At 42.1% G+C, this 16,150-nt stretch overlaps 1 protein-coding gene across 1 annotated transcript; it reads right to left on the bottom strand.

The window, feature by feature from the left end:
• Window positions 1-1,567: 1,567 nt before the first annotated feature.
• acer3 (alkaline ceramidase 3) lies at window positions 1,568-14,802 on the bottom strand. Its single transcript, XM_061803931.1, has 11 exons — window positions 14,589-14,802; window positions 12,076-12,186; window positions 11,900-11,952; window positions 10,434-10,486; window positions 7,921-8,002; window positions 7,789-7,824; window positions 6,258-6,316; window positions 6,068-6,169; window positions 5,159-5,263; window positions 5,034-5,079; window positions 1,568-4,402 (listed from the first exon to the last, which is right to left on the bottom strand). The coding sequence occupies exons 1-11, from the start codon at window positions 14,689-14,691 to the stop codon at window positions 4,349-4,351; spliced, it is 804 nt and encodes a 267-aa protein (XP_061659915.1). The 5' UTR covers window positions 14,692-14,802; the 3' UTR covers window positions 1,568-4,348.
• Window positions 14,803-16,150: the final 1,348 nt, after the last annotated feature.

The following is a 16,150-nucleotide window of genomic DNA, read 5'->3' as shown; positions in this document are numbered from 1 at the left end:
GACACCAGAGACAAAATTGGACAACTCCACACGGCTGGAAAGGGCTACGAAGAAATTGCCAAGCAGCTTGGTGAAAAAAGGTCCACTGCTGGAACAATCATTGGAAAATGGAAGAAGCTAAACGTGACTGTCAATCTCGATCGGAGTAGAGCCCCGTGCAAGATATCACCTCGTGGGGTGTCAGTGATCCTTAGAAAGGTGAGGAATCAGTCCAGGACTACACGACAGGACATGGTCAATGACCTGAAAAGAGCTGCGACCACCGTTTCCAAGGTGACTGTTGGTAATACACTAAGACGTCATGGTTTGAAATCATGCATGGCACGGAAGGTTCCCCTGCTTAAACCAGCACATGTCAAGGCCCATCTTAAGTTTGCCAATGACCGTTTGGATGATACAGAGGAGTCATGGGAGAAAGCTTTGTGGTCAGATGAGACCAAAATTCAACTTTTTGGTCATAATTCCACTTACTGTGTTTGGAGGAAGACGAATGATGAGTTTCATCCCAAGAACACCATCCCTACTATGAAGCATGGGGGTGGTAGAATCATGCTTTGGGGGTGCTTTTCTGCCCATGGGACAGGACGACTGCACTGTATTAAGGAGAGGATGACCGCGGCCATGTATTGTGAGATTTTGGGGAACAACCTCTTTCCCTCAGTCCGGGCATTGAAGATGGGTCATGGCTGGGTCTTTCAACATGACAATGACCCGAAGCACACAGCCAGGAAAACCAGGGAGTGGCTCCATAAGAAGCATATAAAGGTTCTGGCATGGCCTAGTCAGTCTCCAGACCTAAACCCAATAGAAAATCTTTGGAGGGAGCTGAAACTCCGTGTTTCTCAGCGACAGCCCAGAAACCTGTCTGTTCTCGAGAAGCTCTCTGTGGAGGAGTGAGCCAAAATCCCTCCAGCAGCGTGTGCAAACCTGCTGAACAACTCTGTAATTGCAAAGAAAGGCTACTGTACCAAATATTAAAATTGGTTTTCTCAGGTGGTCAAATATTCATTTGCAGCTGTATCACAGAAATAAATCGTAAAAACAAACAAAAAAAAATCATACATAGTGATTTCTGGATTTTTCTTTTTAGATTATCTCCTATAGTGGACATGGACCTACGATGAAAATTTCAGCCCGCTCCGTGACTTCTAAGTGGGAGAACTTGCAATATGGCACGATGTTCAAATACTTATTATCTTCACTGTAGCCTTGAGGCTATATTACTACCGGTATTACAAAATGTCTATTGGACCTGATTACGATTTGTGGTCTGTGCGGGTAAATAAGGTGGAGAGTTTGTTAGCATTAAAAGTGAAAAATATCACTTGAGGATTTGAATGATAACTGCCAATAATTCACCTTAATTACAGAATAATTTCATATAAATCAGTAATAGTTTTTTTTTTTTTTTTTAATTCTGTAGGGTAGGTCTTAACGGTTACTGATTTACAACCATCAACAAAGATTTGACGACTTATAGTACTCCAAAAGTCCCACCGTTATATAAAAACCACTTCAGGTTTCCAAAGACCAGACAACTATCAGTGACATATAGTATATTGTTTTTATTTGACAACACTGGACAACATCAAATACTGGCACAAAAGAGTGAGAATGCTTTTCTGGTCACAGGCATCATGTTACTATTGACAGGCTAACATGTGATCAGAAGTAGAACACATAAAGTGAGGTACAAACTCAAAATATTTTTTTTTCTTTCCATGACCAAGGAATTTGGGACACTTAAAATGTTTTTGATGTCAACAACCAAAGGCCGCGTGGCTTCACCTGCACAACCAAGTTATAAGGCACCTAATTGACAAACCGTATATACTTCACTGAATCATTTCCCATTTCTAGAATTGATGGTGACGACAAGTCGATGCATCCCAGTTTGGAACATAGGCACAAACTGAATATTTCCTACATTGTTCTAATGGTTGCAACAGCATGTTCATATGCAATTAACTCACCTCCAGAAACCTCGAACATGTACAATCACTTCAATGAATGCTGTGCGTTGTAGTATTTATTACTCATTACCTTCATGGCCCGGTTTACAATTCCCTTTACAGGTTCACAATACAGACATTCAAATCGAAAACAAACCTTCACAGTTTCAATTTAAGGTACATGGAAAAAGGAGGTAACTATTGTTTGTACTATACAGTAGGTATTTTTCTCAATTCTCTCTGGCAGGGTTTGCCAAATTTGGGGAGCAGGTCTGTCTTACTGGGTTGATGATTGTCAGTCAAAAAATATTTTATTATAAAGTTATTTTATTGATCAAGTAGGCTAAAAAGTGGAAGAGTGATCGCCGGGTTTGTACATCTGCTTTACAATTCTGAGGACCAGAGTTCAAATGCCAGCCTCGTCTGTGTAAAACTCACTCGTTGCCTCCGTGGGTTTTTCTGTAGTTTCGTCCCACATCCCCAAAACATATGTGGTAAAGACTGAAATGCCCGTATGTGTGATTGATTGTTTATATTTCCTGTGATTGGCTGGCAACCAGTTCACAGCGTACGCCGTCTCTCGCCCGAAGATAGCTGGAATGGGCTCCAGCACGCTTGCGGGAGTCTGGACTTCCTGCCTAAGCTGCAGCCCCGCGACCCAAGCCCGGATATGAAAATACATGGTATTGCAAACATTTTGCTGTTACCAACCTATCCATCTGTCCATTTTCTTTGCCACTTATCCTAACAAGGGTCGCGGGGAGTGCTGGAGCCCATTCTTGCTATCTTCGGACGAGAGACGGCGTACACCCTGAACTGGTCGCCAGCCAATCGCAGGGCACATAAAGACAAACAGCCACACTCACAATTACACCTAGGGGCAATTTAGAGTGTCCAATTAATGTTGTATGGTTTTGGGATGTGGAAGGAAACGGGAGTCCCCGGAGAAAACCCACACAGGCATGGGGAGAACATGCAAACTCCACACAGGCGGGGCCGGGATCGGACCCGGGTCCTCAGAACTGTGAGGCCAATGCTTTACCAGCTGATCCACCGTGCCGCCTTTGTTACGAACCCCAGTTCTAAAATAAATTACACAGTGGTTGAACAATTTCTTGAATTCTGATTTAGGAACTAGTTATCCCATATTTTTTGTGCATATATGTAATAACAATAATAATGATAATAATAATAATGTAATAATACGATGACACAACTAAACATTGATATGGTCTTAGCCCTCTGAGGGAAGCCAGTCCACGTAAAAAAAGTTTAACACCCGTGAACAGTTTATGTCAGTGTTATGACAATTCATGATGCATACTTTTAGATTGTGGGTACTCATTTGGGTCTGGAGATGAAAACGTTTGGGAAACCCTGCCCTAGGGAAAGCTCGAGAAAGTCCAAAGCATAAATATATGCTATTTAAAGGTTGTAACATGAATCATTTTAACACAAGACCTCACTAATAAAACCTTTTATCATGGTGAAATCATTGTGAAATATTCCATTTATTCCATTGGGCCTTTGACAGAATTTGAAATGCATCTTGTATGCTTTTGTGAGCTCTCTACTCTCTGTAAAGATGGACAAAGTTTAATTCCAGTATTTTTTTTTATTTTTTTTTTTGCATGAGTCTATAAGTACCACAAACCAATGTGTGCGCGAGCTCCCTTTTAAGTGAAAAAGCTAGTATTGAAAAAAAACTTTAGAATTGTCAAGAACTTGAAAAAAACCCACCAGTTTTTGGTGTTTTCAAGAAATTTGAATTCTGTTAAAAAATAAATGAGATGATATAGCTAAATAGTGTTAAGAATGCTGCATAACAACACTTTGGTCTTTGTTAAAATGGCATGACAACACTGCTTTAACTGACTCTCTCCCATGTACATGTGAAACAAGAAATAAGGTATCATGATCATTCTTCAGCGAGTTTAAAAAAATGTTATTTAAATATATATGAGGTTTGGAATAATTTTAGGTATCCATAACAAACTCATGTAAATTCGCAATTCATTCGTCACTTTTTTTTTCCGAACCTTATTGAACGATGAACATCCATAAGATATCCGCTATTCCCATTTCAGTCCATTAAACATCAAATTATTGACATTTATTGTACAGTTAATTAACAATGAAACATATTACACATCATAAATATTGCAGGAAAAGCGGATCTAATAAATTATTATGTGTTAAAAAAAAAAAAAAAGGCTGTTGATCGCAGTGCTAAACTGTACTCAGTTAATTCTCCACAGAGAAAAGCAGAAGTGTGCCTTAGTGTAGCTCCATAGGGGTGTACACTGCCCCCTAGCGGTGGGCAGAGCTCCCAGCAGTAGATTTGGGCACTGGCTGGTCTTTACATTTGGTCGACATCTTTCAGGCGTCCCATAATTTCAGCTCGTCTTTTGAGGCTCAAGATACAGAGTGGGCCAAACTCCACATAAAAACTGAATAAAGGTGAAATTTAGAAATGAACAAAGACACACTTTGTGTCAAAACTGCAAACTGAAAATGCAGTACTGTGTATGTACCGTAATTTCCGGCCTATAAACTGCGACATTTTTCACACGCCTTCAACCCTGCGGCTTATGCGGTGATGTGGATAATTTGTGTATTTTTTTCCAACGGCTGAAAGGGGCCACACGAGCGGAAAAGGTAAGAGTGAGGCCGGTGGAATATATGTGCCGAGGAAGTGACTTTTCCCAGTCCGAGCCTGTTAGCGCTGCGCTAGCGTGTTACTGCGGGGTCTCAGTGATTTTTACCAGTCTGTTTTTTTTTTTAACCGGCCTAGACAGCGCGGCGGCACTAGCCTTAGCATTAACGCGGCTAAGTTAGCGATAGCATCAACACGGCAAAGCTACCGTTAAACTCTCTGTGTACTGTCGTGCTTTGTAAATATCTCACGTTTCAATGTCGGTTTCAATGTGGGCACTTGTGGCTTTTACATGGCTGCAGCCTATGTATGTACCAAATGGTATTTCCTTTACAAATGTACTGGGTGAGGCTTATAACCAGGTGCCCTCTGTAGGCCGGGAATTACAGTAACTGGAGTATTAATGGTATCAAAAATTGACATACCTTTATTTTTGGTCTGTACTTGAGGTAGGTGGTTCTGATTTGCAAACTGAAGGGGATAAAAATCAAAACATGTGAATGTGTTTGAACTTGTCAAATCACAGCTGGAATCTGAATGCGGCATTGACCTGAGAAGTATGTGCAGGTAGGAGCCCAAGCCTGTGAAGATGTGCCACCAGGCATGGAACTGCGTTACCACTCCGACACCAGATGGCAATCTTTGTCTACTGGCTCTGCAATTCAGGAACAACAACTACAATGTTGATTTATTGCTTTGTGCCGCTTCTGTCGCCTCATTTTTCACTCAGCAACATGTAATCATAAAATAAGGCCGGTGGAATATATGTGCACTCTATTGTTTGGTTAATTTCTGTCCTTAAATGTACTTTCAATGTAAAAATATGATTGAGCCAAGTTGCTATGTTTGCCTGTGTAATCCAATGGCTGAGGGTGGTTTATATAAATGTGGAACAAAGGAACAATTGTTGGAACTACTTCAGACATTAGAAGGGTGTACATTATCATATTCTGAAGGTCACTGATAGTATCGTAGTACACGCGGCCGACATTGGTGCAGGCAGTGTGGGATCAATTCCCACTCAGTAATGGCGCTCCCTGTGACTGACTGGTGACCAGTTCAGGGTGTATTTGGCTATTTGCCTGATGTTGGCTGGGATGGGCTCTGGCACTCCCGTGAGTGACCCTTATCCGGAAAACGGATAGGGAATTTTCTGAGCCAATCAGAATTAAGTAAGAAAACGGTATAATACTTTGTGCTCTCACACAAACACCGCGGTTGCTCTTCTCAGCGCCATAAATAACCAGATAAATCTATATTTTGTATGATGGAATTTTTTGCGTTAGAAAATAAAGCGATTGTAAAATTCTTGAAAACCCAAATATTCCTCAATACAATACTTTCCATTTCCATACTTTCCCAGACGTGGAACATTATAACATCAAAATGTCATACTTTTCATACTTGTGTAGGAACCCTGGACAATGGATTCATGACTCATTGCTTTATGATAGTTTACCTCAGTGAGTCACAGAAGATATTGTCTATGTTCCACAGAAGAAAGCCCAACATAAATACACCCAAGGAGGTGTAACACAGACGCCGTAACCATGGGTAAACCCTTGAAAAAAAAAAACACATTTTTGTTTTTTTAAACATTGATGGACACCACTGATTTCCAATATGAATGTTTCTCTTGGCAAACTTACCATGTAACAATGAAGATGGATCGTATCACAAGACAAGCAACTAAAGCACCATACATGACCTGAAAAAGACAACTGATTTTGAACAGCAAGCAGTGGTTCAACGCACAGTACCTGTAAAGTCTATTACACTTTGGGTAACCTCCACTCATTTTAAATTGAATCTTTGTATATCAAAATAATTCCTCCATCCATCTTCTATTGCTTATCTGAGGCTAGGTCGTGGCGGCGGTTATTTTTAGCAGGGACACCCGGACTTCCCTCTCCCCAGCCACTTCTTCCAGCGCCTCCGAGGGAATCCCGGGGCGTCATTAAGACGGAGACGCAATATCTCCAGCGTGTCTTGGGTCGTCCCTGGGGTCTCTTTCCAGTGGGATGTGCCCAAAACACTTCACCAGGGAGGGCTTTGGGGGGTATCCGAATCTGATGCCCCAGCCACCTTCATCTGGCTCCTCTCAATGCAGAGGAGCAGTGGCTCTACTCTGAGCCCCTCCTAGATGACCGAGCTTCTCACCCTATCTCTAAGAGAGAGCCCGGACACCCTACAGAGGAAACTCATTTTGGTTGCTTGTATCCGGGATCTTGAGCTTTCGGTCATGACCCATGGCTCGTGACCATAGGTTAGGGTAGGAATGTAGATTGCCGGTAAATAGAGATTCCGCTTCGGACTTAGCTCTTTCTTTACAACAATGAATAAAGTTCACATTAATGCAGACGCTGGAACAATCCGCATGTCGATCTCCCTCTTTTTCCCTCACTCGTGGATAAGACCCGAAGATATTTGAACACCTCCATTTGGGGCAGGATCTCATCCATGACCTGGAGACGGCACGCTACCTTTTTCTGACTGGGAATTATGGTTTCAGATTTCCATGTGCTGATTCACATCCCAGTCACCTCCCAACCGCTCCAGTGAGAATTGGAGATCACGGCTTGATGAAAGCAACAGAATCATCTCCAAAAAGCAGAGAAGCAATACTGAGGCCACCAAACCAGCAACAGTGTCCTGCTCTACCAGCGTTCCACGAGCCCACTAGTGGCTAATCACTCGTCCGTCCAATTCGCTGTCGGCTTACAACAATGACAATTCATCGAGTCCGGAAATTCATCTATCACGTCCATTTTATTTATTGAACCGTAAATCGATATCGTGAGAGGCCTGTATGTATGTATACTCTACATACTTTATTTGCAAGGCTTGGGGCCACCACCGGATGGTAGTTGTTTCTGGTTTTCTTATGGGTGGCCACCTTTAGGTCCACATGCAGAGTTATAAAATAAGATAATTGATCGTAATTAATGACAATAATTTGTGGAGGAGCACTGGAGTGCACGCCATTGTGTTGCACTACTGTTATTTGTACTAAGTGTATTAGCTTCAACTGTTCTGTCACATTTTTAGCAAGCATGACATTGGCCGAGCATTATATAAACCATTCAACAAACCCAATGTTTACTCAAGCTACATAAAACCAAAGATGCACTGAGCCCCAAAAGCAAACAAGCTAAATCATAGCGCGGAACACAAACTTACCTGGTGAAACACTGGTTCTTTCCACTGTAAGTAGACCTGCAACACAAAATCACATCATCAGAATGTGAATATGTGTCCTTTGCAACAAGAGCCATGTAAATAATGACCCACAAATTAATCATGAATACTCACCACAGTTACTGTGATGCTGAAAATTACTAATAATGCTACAGGAAACCAACTGATGGTGTTCCCTTGTTTGAAGCACTCATATCTGAAATCGGATATGAAAAAAAAATCAGAACTGTACTGTTCACATTGACTTGAATAAAATTTGATACAGCACTTTGGGCCAAAAAAATTGGAATTGACCTGCGGTGTGACCACAGCCCAAACTAGTTCTTGTCCACCTATCTTAGGGGTCAGGAACCTAGGGCTTGTGAGCCATACATGGCTCTTTTGGTGGCTACGTATGGCTTGCGGAGTCCTCATAACGACATACTGTATACAGCAGGGGTGGTCAATCGCGAGGCAGTTTTGGTCGATCGTGTGACAGCGTGCCCCACGCCCAAGAAAAGACGTTTTTTTTTTTGGTTTTTTTTTTTACATTTTGGCAGCACACGTAACTTTCCACCTGCTGCACGGCCACGGCCACACACTGTTCTTCCTAGTTTACCTTCCGCCCCGCTCTTAAAGGGGTACACTCATAATTACAAATGTTACAGTCCTTGGGGCTTATGGCCATGCTACCCTCTCAGAAGCTAAATGGCCCTGGTTAGTACGTGGCTGGGGGACCGCTTGAGAATATCAGGTGCTGTAAGCTTCTCTCCCCGGCTAAAAGCTGGGGGGTTGCATCAGGAAGGGCATCTGGCGTAAAACTGTGCCAGGCAAATAAGCGTTCATCTAAGATGTCACACTGTGGCGACTCCTAACGGGACGAGCTGAAGAGAAGAAGAAGACAGTCCTTAGGCAGCCTATCATTGTGGTCTATAATGACAGCGTGCTTATGCGCAGCCCAACACCGGAATTTTTTTTTTTTACATAAAGACGTGCCTCTGTTGGCAAGCATTGTTGGCAAGCGCACATAAGTGGGGAGAGTTTTAAAAAATTAACCCTGCAGACCAGGCGATGTCAAAAACTTGGAAATTACTTCCCGTCACGTAAAACACACTGCGGTGTGTGAGTATTGCTGTACTGACAATGTTTGGTTCTACCGGTGCATATCAAGTCTTTCTCACGTTTAAAAAAAACACTTAAGACCACCCTACGTTCACGAACAACGGATGTAAGTCTCACACGCTGCATGAAGTTTAATTTAATGAAGTAGGAAACATACGACAAAGCCATCAGCAAAGAAGTTGCCTTCATAGAAAGAAGTACTTTTGTCACCATTGGTTTGCAAAAGTATAATGTTATTTAAATAAATTTAGAGACTTATTTTACTCTTAATGTGTTGATCTTTCATAAAATGCATGAATACAGTTGCATTAAGTTTTTTTTTTTTTTTTTTAATTGGCTCTTTAGGAATGACATTTTAAAATATTTACCGTTAATGGCTCCCTCAGCCTAAAAGGTTCCCGACCCCTCACCTATCCCAATATCTCTCCCAAAATGTTTGGTAGCCAATGTTCATGTTGAGTGGTTAGTACATCTGCCTCACAGTTGGGAGTTTCTTGTCACGACTCAAACTCGAAGCTGAAGCCAAGCAGCACGATTTTGTAGATCAGGTGCCGTTTGAGAAGGAAGTTTATTCAGTTTGGGGTCGGTGAACGTGGAGGCAGCCCAAAAGAGCAACAGTAACAGAATCGGCAGACTAAGAGGCAAGGTCAAACACGAAGCAGGGTCTATCATCCGAGAAGTCAGTAACATTAGACAATTTAGCATGTGCATGTTCTCCCTGTGCGTATGTTTTTTGTTTTTTTTTTCTTGGGTACGCTGGCTTCTTCGCACATCCTCAAAGCCTACAGTAACTCTAATTTCCCAATACAACGAGAGTGTCACTAGCTGTTCATATGTGCCTTGTAATTGACTGGTAAATCCAGGGTGTACTCCACATCTCATTCAAAACTGAGTTTTCTGCGTCGCTTATCCTCACGAGGGTCGCGGGAGTGTTGGAGCCTATCCCAGCTGTCATCGGGCAAGAGGCAGGGTACACCCTGAACTGGTTGGCAGCTAATCGCAGGGCACATGGAGACAGACAAAAGTGGTACCCACAATCACACTTAGGGGGAATTTAGAGTCTCCAATTAATGCGTGTTTTTGGAATATGGGCGGAAGCCGGGGCAAAATGCAGACTCTTCACAAAAAACTCCCAAGAGATATTCACCCCCAGATGCTGACTGTGAGGAACATATGCTAACCACTACGCCCGTGCTGGCCAATTTCATTTTAATATACGCCTTAAATAGTGTTTCATTAGTTCAGTGATTGAAATGTGAACTTGGATTCTAAGTACAGCGGAACCTCAACAGGCAATACGTTCACACAAACTTTTGATGCCTCGCAATGTACGTTGAGGTCCTGTACAATATGTTGAGGTCTGAATTTCACATGCATGACAGGGCTTCAAATTCCAGTCGAATGAAAAACTAGTCGAAATGAGGGCTTGATTTCAAACTATACAAAGGGCCTTCGATTTCAGGCTTAAGTGTCCACTGTATTCAGAACCTATCAAAGCACAAAAACCAAATGACGTAGCCACTTACAGACAGTAGACAAAGACACACGTGCTGTAAATCATTGGCAACTCATCCAGTAGCTGCAGATGACAAAGCAAATATTTGTGTCATCGATGTAGAATTTCTTCACCATAAATGCATTAGACAACAATGTATTCTCATTCACTGATAGTTGTTAAATGCTACTGAAACACTAGTTAGTGACATCTCAAGGTGAATGAATGACATACAGTGAACTACCAGTAATTGGCATGGAGGCGACACACACGACAAGAAGGCACACAGATACTCTAGTACTTGTTTTTCATTTGATTGTTTTAAATTCAAGACCTAGAAGGTTATTTTGACAAATATCTGTAGTAGTTATGATCCTTCTTGCCAAGCTGTGGAGTGTAGCCTCAAAGTGCTGCCAAGCACTTAAAACACTTGTTAACAGTGAAAAGCAGCTCATCCTTATCCATCCATTTTTTTTTTTTGTCGCTTATCCTCACGAGGGTCACGGGGAGCGCTGGAGCCTATCCCAGCTGTCAACGGGCAGGAGGCGGGGTACACCCTGAATTGGTTGCCAGCCAATCGCAGGGCACATTGAGACAAACAGCCGCACTGACAATCACACCTAGGGGCAATTTAGAGCGTCCATTTAATGTTGCATTTTTTGGGGGGAATGCGGGAGGAAACCGGAGCGCCTGGAGGAAACCCACGCAGGCACGGGGAGGACATACAATCTCCACACAGGCAGGTCCAGGATTGAACCCTGGACCTCAGAACTGCGAGGCCAATGCTTTACCAGATGATCCACTGTGCTGCCAGCTCATACTTATTTTGTATCATTTTAGTTTTTCATTTTTACACAAATGATGGATCAAAAGATGAGTCTTGATGTTACCGGGTGCAATTTAATGTATTAATTTTGCGTGAATCTGTGGACGCCGAACCACAAGTATATGGGGGTCGATTGTACAGGGTTATACCGCTTATCCTCAATAGGGTCAGGCTGAGCTGGAGCCTATTCTAACTGACTTTGGACTGGTTGCCAGTCAATCACATGTGTAAACACAATCTAATCTTTAATAATGGGTGGGTGGAGCCTATCCTCACTCATTTTGAAGTGCTTTCGAGATGCACATTAAACAAACAACCATTCACTTTACACCCATGTCTAAGGACAATTTAGAGCCTTCAATGAACCTAAGCATCTATTATTTGTGGAATGTTGTAGGAAACCAGAGTACCTGGAGAAAACCCACAGAAACACAAAGAGAACATGCAAACTCCACACAGAAAGGTCGCAGCCCTGATTTGAATCCCGAACCCATGTTTGCAAGTCATTAAAGTTTAATCGTTTTAAGACTGAATTTTGTTGCTGTTAAAGTATGGAATGTATTTTTAAGTTTATCATGTAAGACTATTATATTAGACTGGTACATGAGAAAAAGAGTTGGGTTTTTCATCACTGGTCACTTCTCTAATATTTGGGTTTTCAATGGTCATACCTGCATCTCATAGAGCAGTGTCATGTGGAAGCACCAGGAACCAATGCCAACAGCTGGGGGACACACAATTAAAAAAAAAAAAAAAAAAGTCACTCGTCTTTATGAGATGTGATGACAAGAATGTTTTTACTGAAGTGACACTGACGGGAAAAAAAAAGGAAATGAATTCAGTTCACCTGCAAGTCCAAGGAAAGAGCAGATGTAGCACAGCTCAAGGCCATCACGGAACGTCTGGATGGCCCCACAAATGGGAGGAAGAATCATAATCAGGTTGCTGACAGTGTTCCCTGCACACGCAAACAAACGGGCGCATCGCAGTCAGATGAGATTGGACAGTGGAAGATTGGGAGAGTTCAAGGACATCGTAAGCTGTCCTCCTTGAAACAGCTTATTGCTGAAACCCAATCACTGCACCTGGATGCTACGATATATACAGATTTTAGAATAATTATATTACATAACAGTCAGTTTTAGGATTTACAACTGGATTTCATTAATTTATGATAGCCCAGCCCAATGGTAGGTTTTTTGCCACACTATTGATAATTACCAAAATCATTATGTTTCAGTAACAGTTACCACAATAGTATGTGGAGGTTATGTATGTGCAATGAGTAGTATTACTCGTGTGGCACTCCGGTTTCCTCCAACATCCCAAAAAATATCCGTTACTTGGAGACTCTAAATTGCCCCTAGGTGTAATTGTGAGTGCGACTGTTATGTCTCCATGTGCCCTGCGGTTGGGTGGCAAACAATTCAGGGCGTACCCTGCCTCCTGCCTGATGACAACTAGGATTGGCTCCAGCACTCACGTGACCCCTGTGAGGATAAGTGACTCAAAAAAAAAAAATAGATAGATAGATAGATAGATAGATAGATAGATAGATAGATAGATAGATAGATAGATAGATAGATAGATAGATAGATAGATAGATAGATAGATAGATAGATAGATAGATAGATAGATAGATAGATAGAGATAGATAGATAGATAGATAGATAGATAGATAGATAGATAGAAATAACGTAATCATAACATAATGATAGATAGAGACAGGTATACAGACAAACGGATGGATAGATAGATAGATAGATAGATAGATAGATAGATAGATAGATAGATAGATAGATAGATAGATAGATAGATAGATAGATATAGATAGATAGATAGATAGATAGATAGATATAGATAGATAGATAGATAGATAGATAGATAGATAGATAGATAGATAGATAGATATCCATCCATGTTATTAGCCGCATATCGTCACAAGGGTCGCGGGAGTGCTGGAGCCAATCCCAGCTATCTTCGGACACTCTGAACTGGTTGCCAGACAATAGCAGGGAGCGTAGAAGCATTCACGCTCACAGTCACACGTAAGGGGAATTTAGAGTCCCAAATTAATGCATGTTTTTTGGAGTGTGGGAGGAAACCGGAGCGCCCAGAGAAAACTCACGCAGGCACGGGGAGAACACGCAATCTCCACACAGGCGGAGCCGAGACTTGAACGCTGGTCCTCAAGACTGTGACGCTGATACCAGTTTTTTTTTTTAACCAGTTTTTCACCGTGCCATCAGTTATATGATTTATTACTACTTCAGTCCGCATAGTGGAGCTCTTATCAACATTGTTCTGCCTGGGTGTGGTGACGTGCAAACACACACAAGAGCTTATCAGTTTTGAAACACGAACAGGTTACCAGTATTTTCTCAACTGGCACACGTTCTGTTTAACTGCGGCTGTCTGATGAAGACAGTGATAACGGATAGACTTTGGTCACTTTTATAATCTATATGAAATTAATACTTTGTTACTTTGCACATCTTCACTAAACAATGCAGAAAGATCACAAAACAAAACAAAACATGACATCAAGTGATGGCTTTCAAGTATTCGTAAAGCATGATTTCAGTATTGTTTAAACTGGATTCCAGACAGTCACCCATTGTTGCCTGAATGACTGTTCCAATGTCGAAGCTCCCCGTGTCATCGGTCCAAACAAAAACTTCAACTGTCAGTATGAGGGATGCGTGGCTTTTAAGCGCAGAGTTAAAAGGAAATATCAATGATTACGGGTACCCAGAAGTATGTCGATGAATAAAACATGACTGATCGTACACTCGCCTGTCACATGAGTTACATCTGCAGAGTTGTATTTGGGTAGGCCTCATTTATTTATGTATGATTGTAGTTGTAGTTTGCAGTGCATCATAATACCTAACTGACATTGACAGAGGTGCATTTAACAAGGTGATTGTAATCAAAGCGTATGCACGTTTGTATACCATTCTTTACATATGTGTACTTGTATGTAACTACATTTTTCACTTTCAAAGAATGGCTCGCTATCAATGTCGTCCAGAGCAAATCTTCCACGTCTGTTTTTAAGCTGTTTCTTGACAAACCCGTTTTTTGGTTTTTTTTTCTCAGTAAGGCTATATTTATTTCTTTTTATCGTCAAACATATAGTACACGAGCTGAATAGAGATGTCTACTTGACTCGATGTGGCATAATGAGGTAGTCTAAATAAATACACCCTACTGCATTGTGTTGGGTAGCGTGGAGCTATTACGGAAAACAAAAAAGTACTGTATAAACACAGCACGTTTCCGCGTGGGACGGAGTCATTTTTATCTGCGCCGACTCTCCAATGTCACACGTCGTATGAATAGATGAAGAGTACTCACAGAATTCCGCGATGTAGTAGGAGACGACATAATTCTCTTCACACCAGTCGAGCGTAGAAGTGGGCCGTCCCCAGTATCCCTGCCTGTCCGACGAGGGAGCCATGACGGGAGCGGAGGAGGTTGTGTGGTCGCTAACGGATTTGCACCCCCATCCGCCGTGTGGCGAGCAGACAGAGGCGTTCTCCTGCCACCGCGATGTCACAGAGCGAGAAAAAAAAAAAAAAAAGTCACACACGAAATAGTATGGAACGTTTGTTTTCAATTCCACTTTGCCGTCACTATTCGACGCCTTGGACACCCCCTCTGGTGTCATTTTACATGGCCAACGTCCCGAGGGAAGTGGGGGGCAGGGGGTCTCTCAAAAGGAGGCCGTTAATAGCGATTAAATCGTTTCAAATGGAAGACTTGGGTAAAAAAAAAAAATTATATCTTAAAATTGGACTTTTATGATGATGATGATAATAATAATTATTCTTATTATACATATATAATATCCATCCATTTCCTTAGCCACTTATCCTCACAAGGGTAGCGGGGAGTTGTGGAGCCTATCCCAGCTGTCAACAGGCAGGAGGCGGGGTACACTCTGAACTGGTTGCCAGTCAATCGCAGGGCACATAGAGACAAACAGCCGCACTCACGATCACACCTGGGGGCAAGAGTCTGCGTGGGTTTTCTCCAGGCACTCCAGTTTCCTCGCATTTCCCAGAAATACGGGACATTAATTGGACACATTGACAGCTGGAATTCCCGTGACCTTTGTGAGGATAAGCAGCTAAGAAAATGGATGTGTGTGTGTATATATATATATATATATATATATATATATATATATATATATATATAAAATGAAGAAAATTTGTATTTGAACACTGGGCTGTTGCTGAGAAACACGGAGAAAGATTTTCTATTGAGTTTAGGTCTGGAGACTGGCTAGGCCACGCCAGAACCTTGATATGCTTCTTACAGAGCCACTCCTTGGTTTTCCTGGCTGTGTGCTTCGGGTCATTGTCATGTTGAAAGACCCAGCCATGACCCATCTTCAATGCCCGGACTGAGGGAAAGAGGTTGTTCCCCAAAATCTCACAAGACATAACCGCGGTCATCCTCTCCTTAATACAGTTCAGTCGTCCTGTCCCATGTGTAGAAAAACACTCCCATACTTCACAGTAGGGATGGTGTTCTTGGGATAGAACTCATCATTCGTCTTCCTCGAAAAACACAGTTAGTGGAATGATGACCAAAAACTTCCATTTTGGTCTCATCAGACCACAAAACCTCCCATGACTCCTCTGTATCATCCAAACTTAAGACAGACCTTGACATGTGCTGGTTTAAGCAGCAGTGTATTACCAACAGTCACCTTGGAAACGGTGGTCGCAGCTCTTTTCAGGTCATTGACCAAGTCCTGTCATGTAGTCTTGGGCTGATCCCTCACCTTTCTAAGGATCACTGAGAGCCCAGGAGGTGATATCTTGCACGGGGCTCCACTCCGATTGATTCATTCGTCTTCCTCCAAACACAGTAAGTGGAATTATGACCAAAAAGTTGAATTTTGGTCT

The sequence above is a fragment of the Syngnathoides biaculeatus genome, chromosome 18, assembly GCF_019802595.1.
Source record: "Syngnathoides biaculeatus isolate LvHL_M chromosome 18, ASM1980259v1, whole genome shotgun sequence".
NCBI classification, from domain to species: Eukaryota; Metazoa; Chordata; class Actinopteri; order Syngnathiformes; family Syngnathidae; genus Syngnathoides; species Syngnathoides biaculeatus.
The sequence above is the reverse complement of the archived record's forward strand: the minus strand, read 5'-3'. Positions and strand labels throughout refer to the sequence as shown.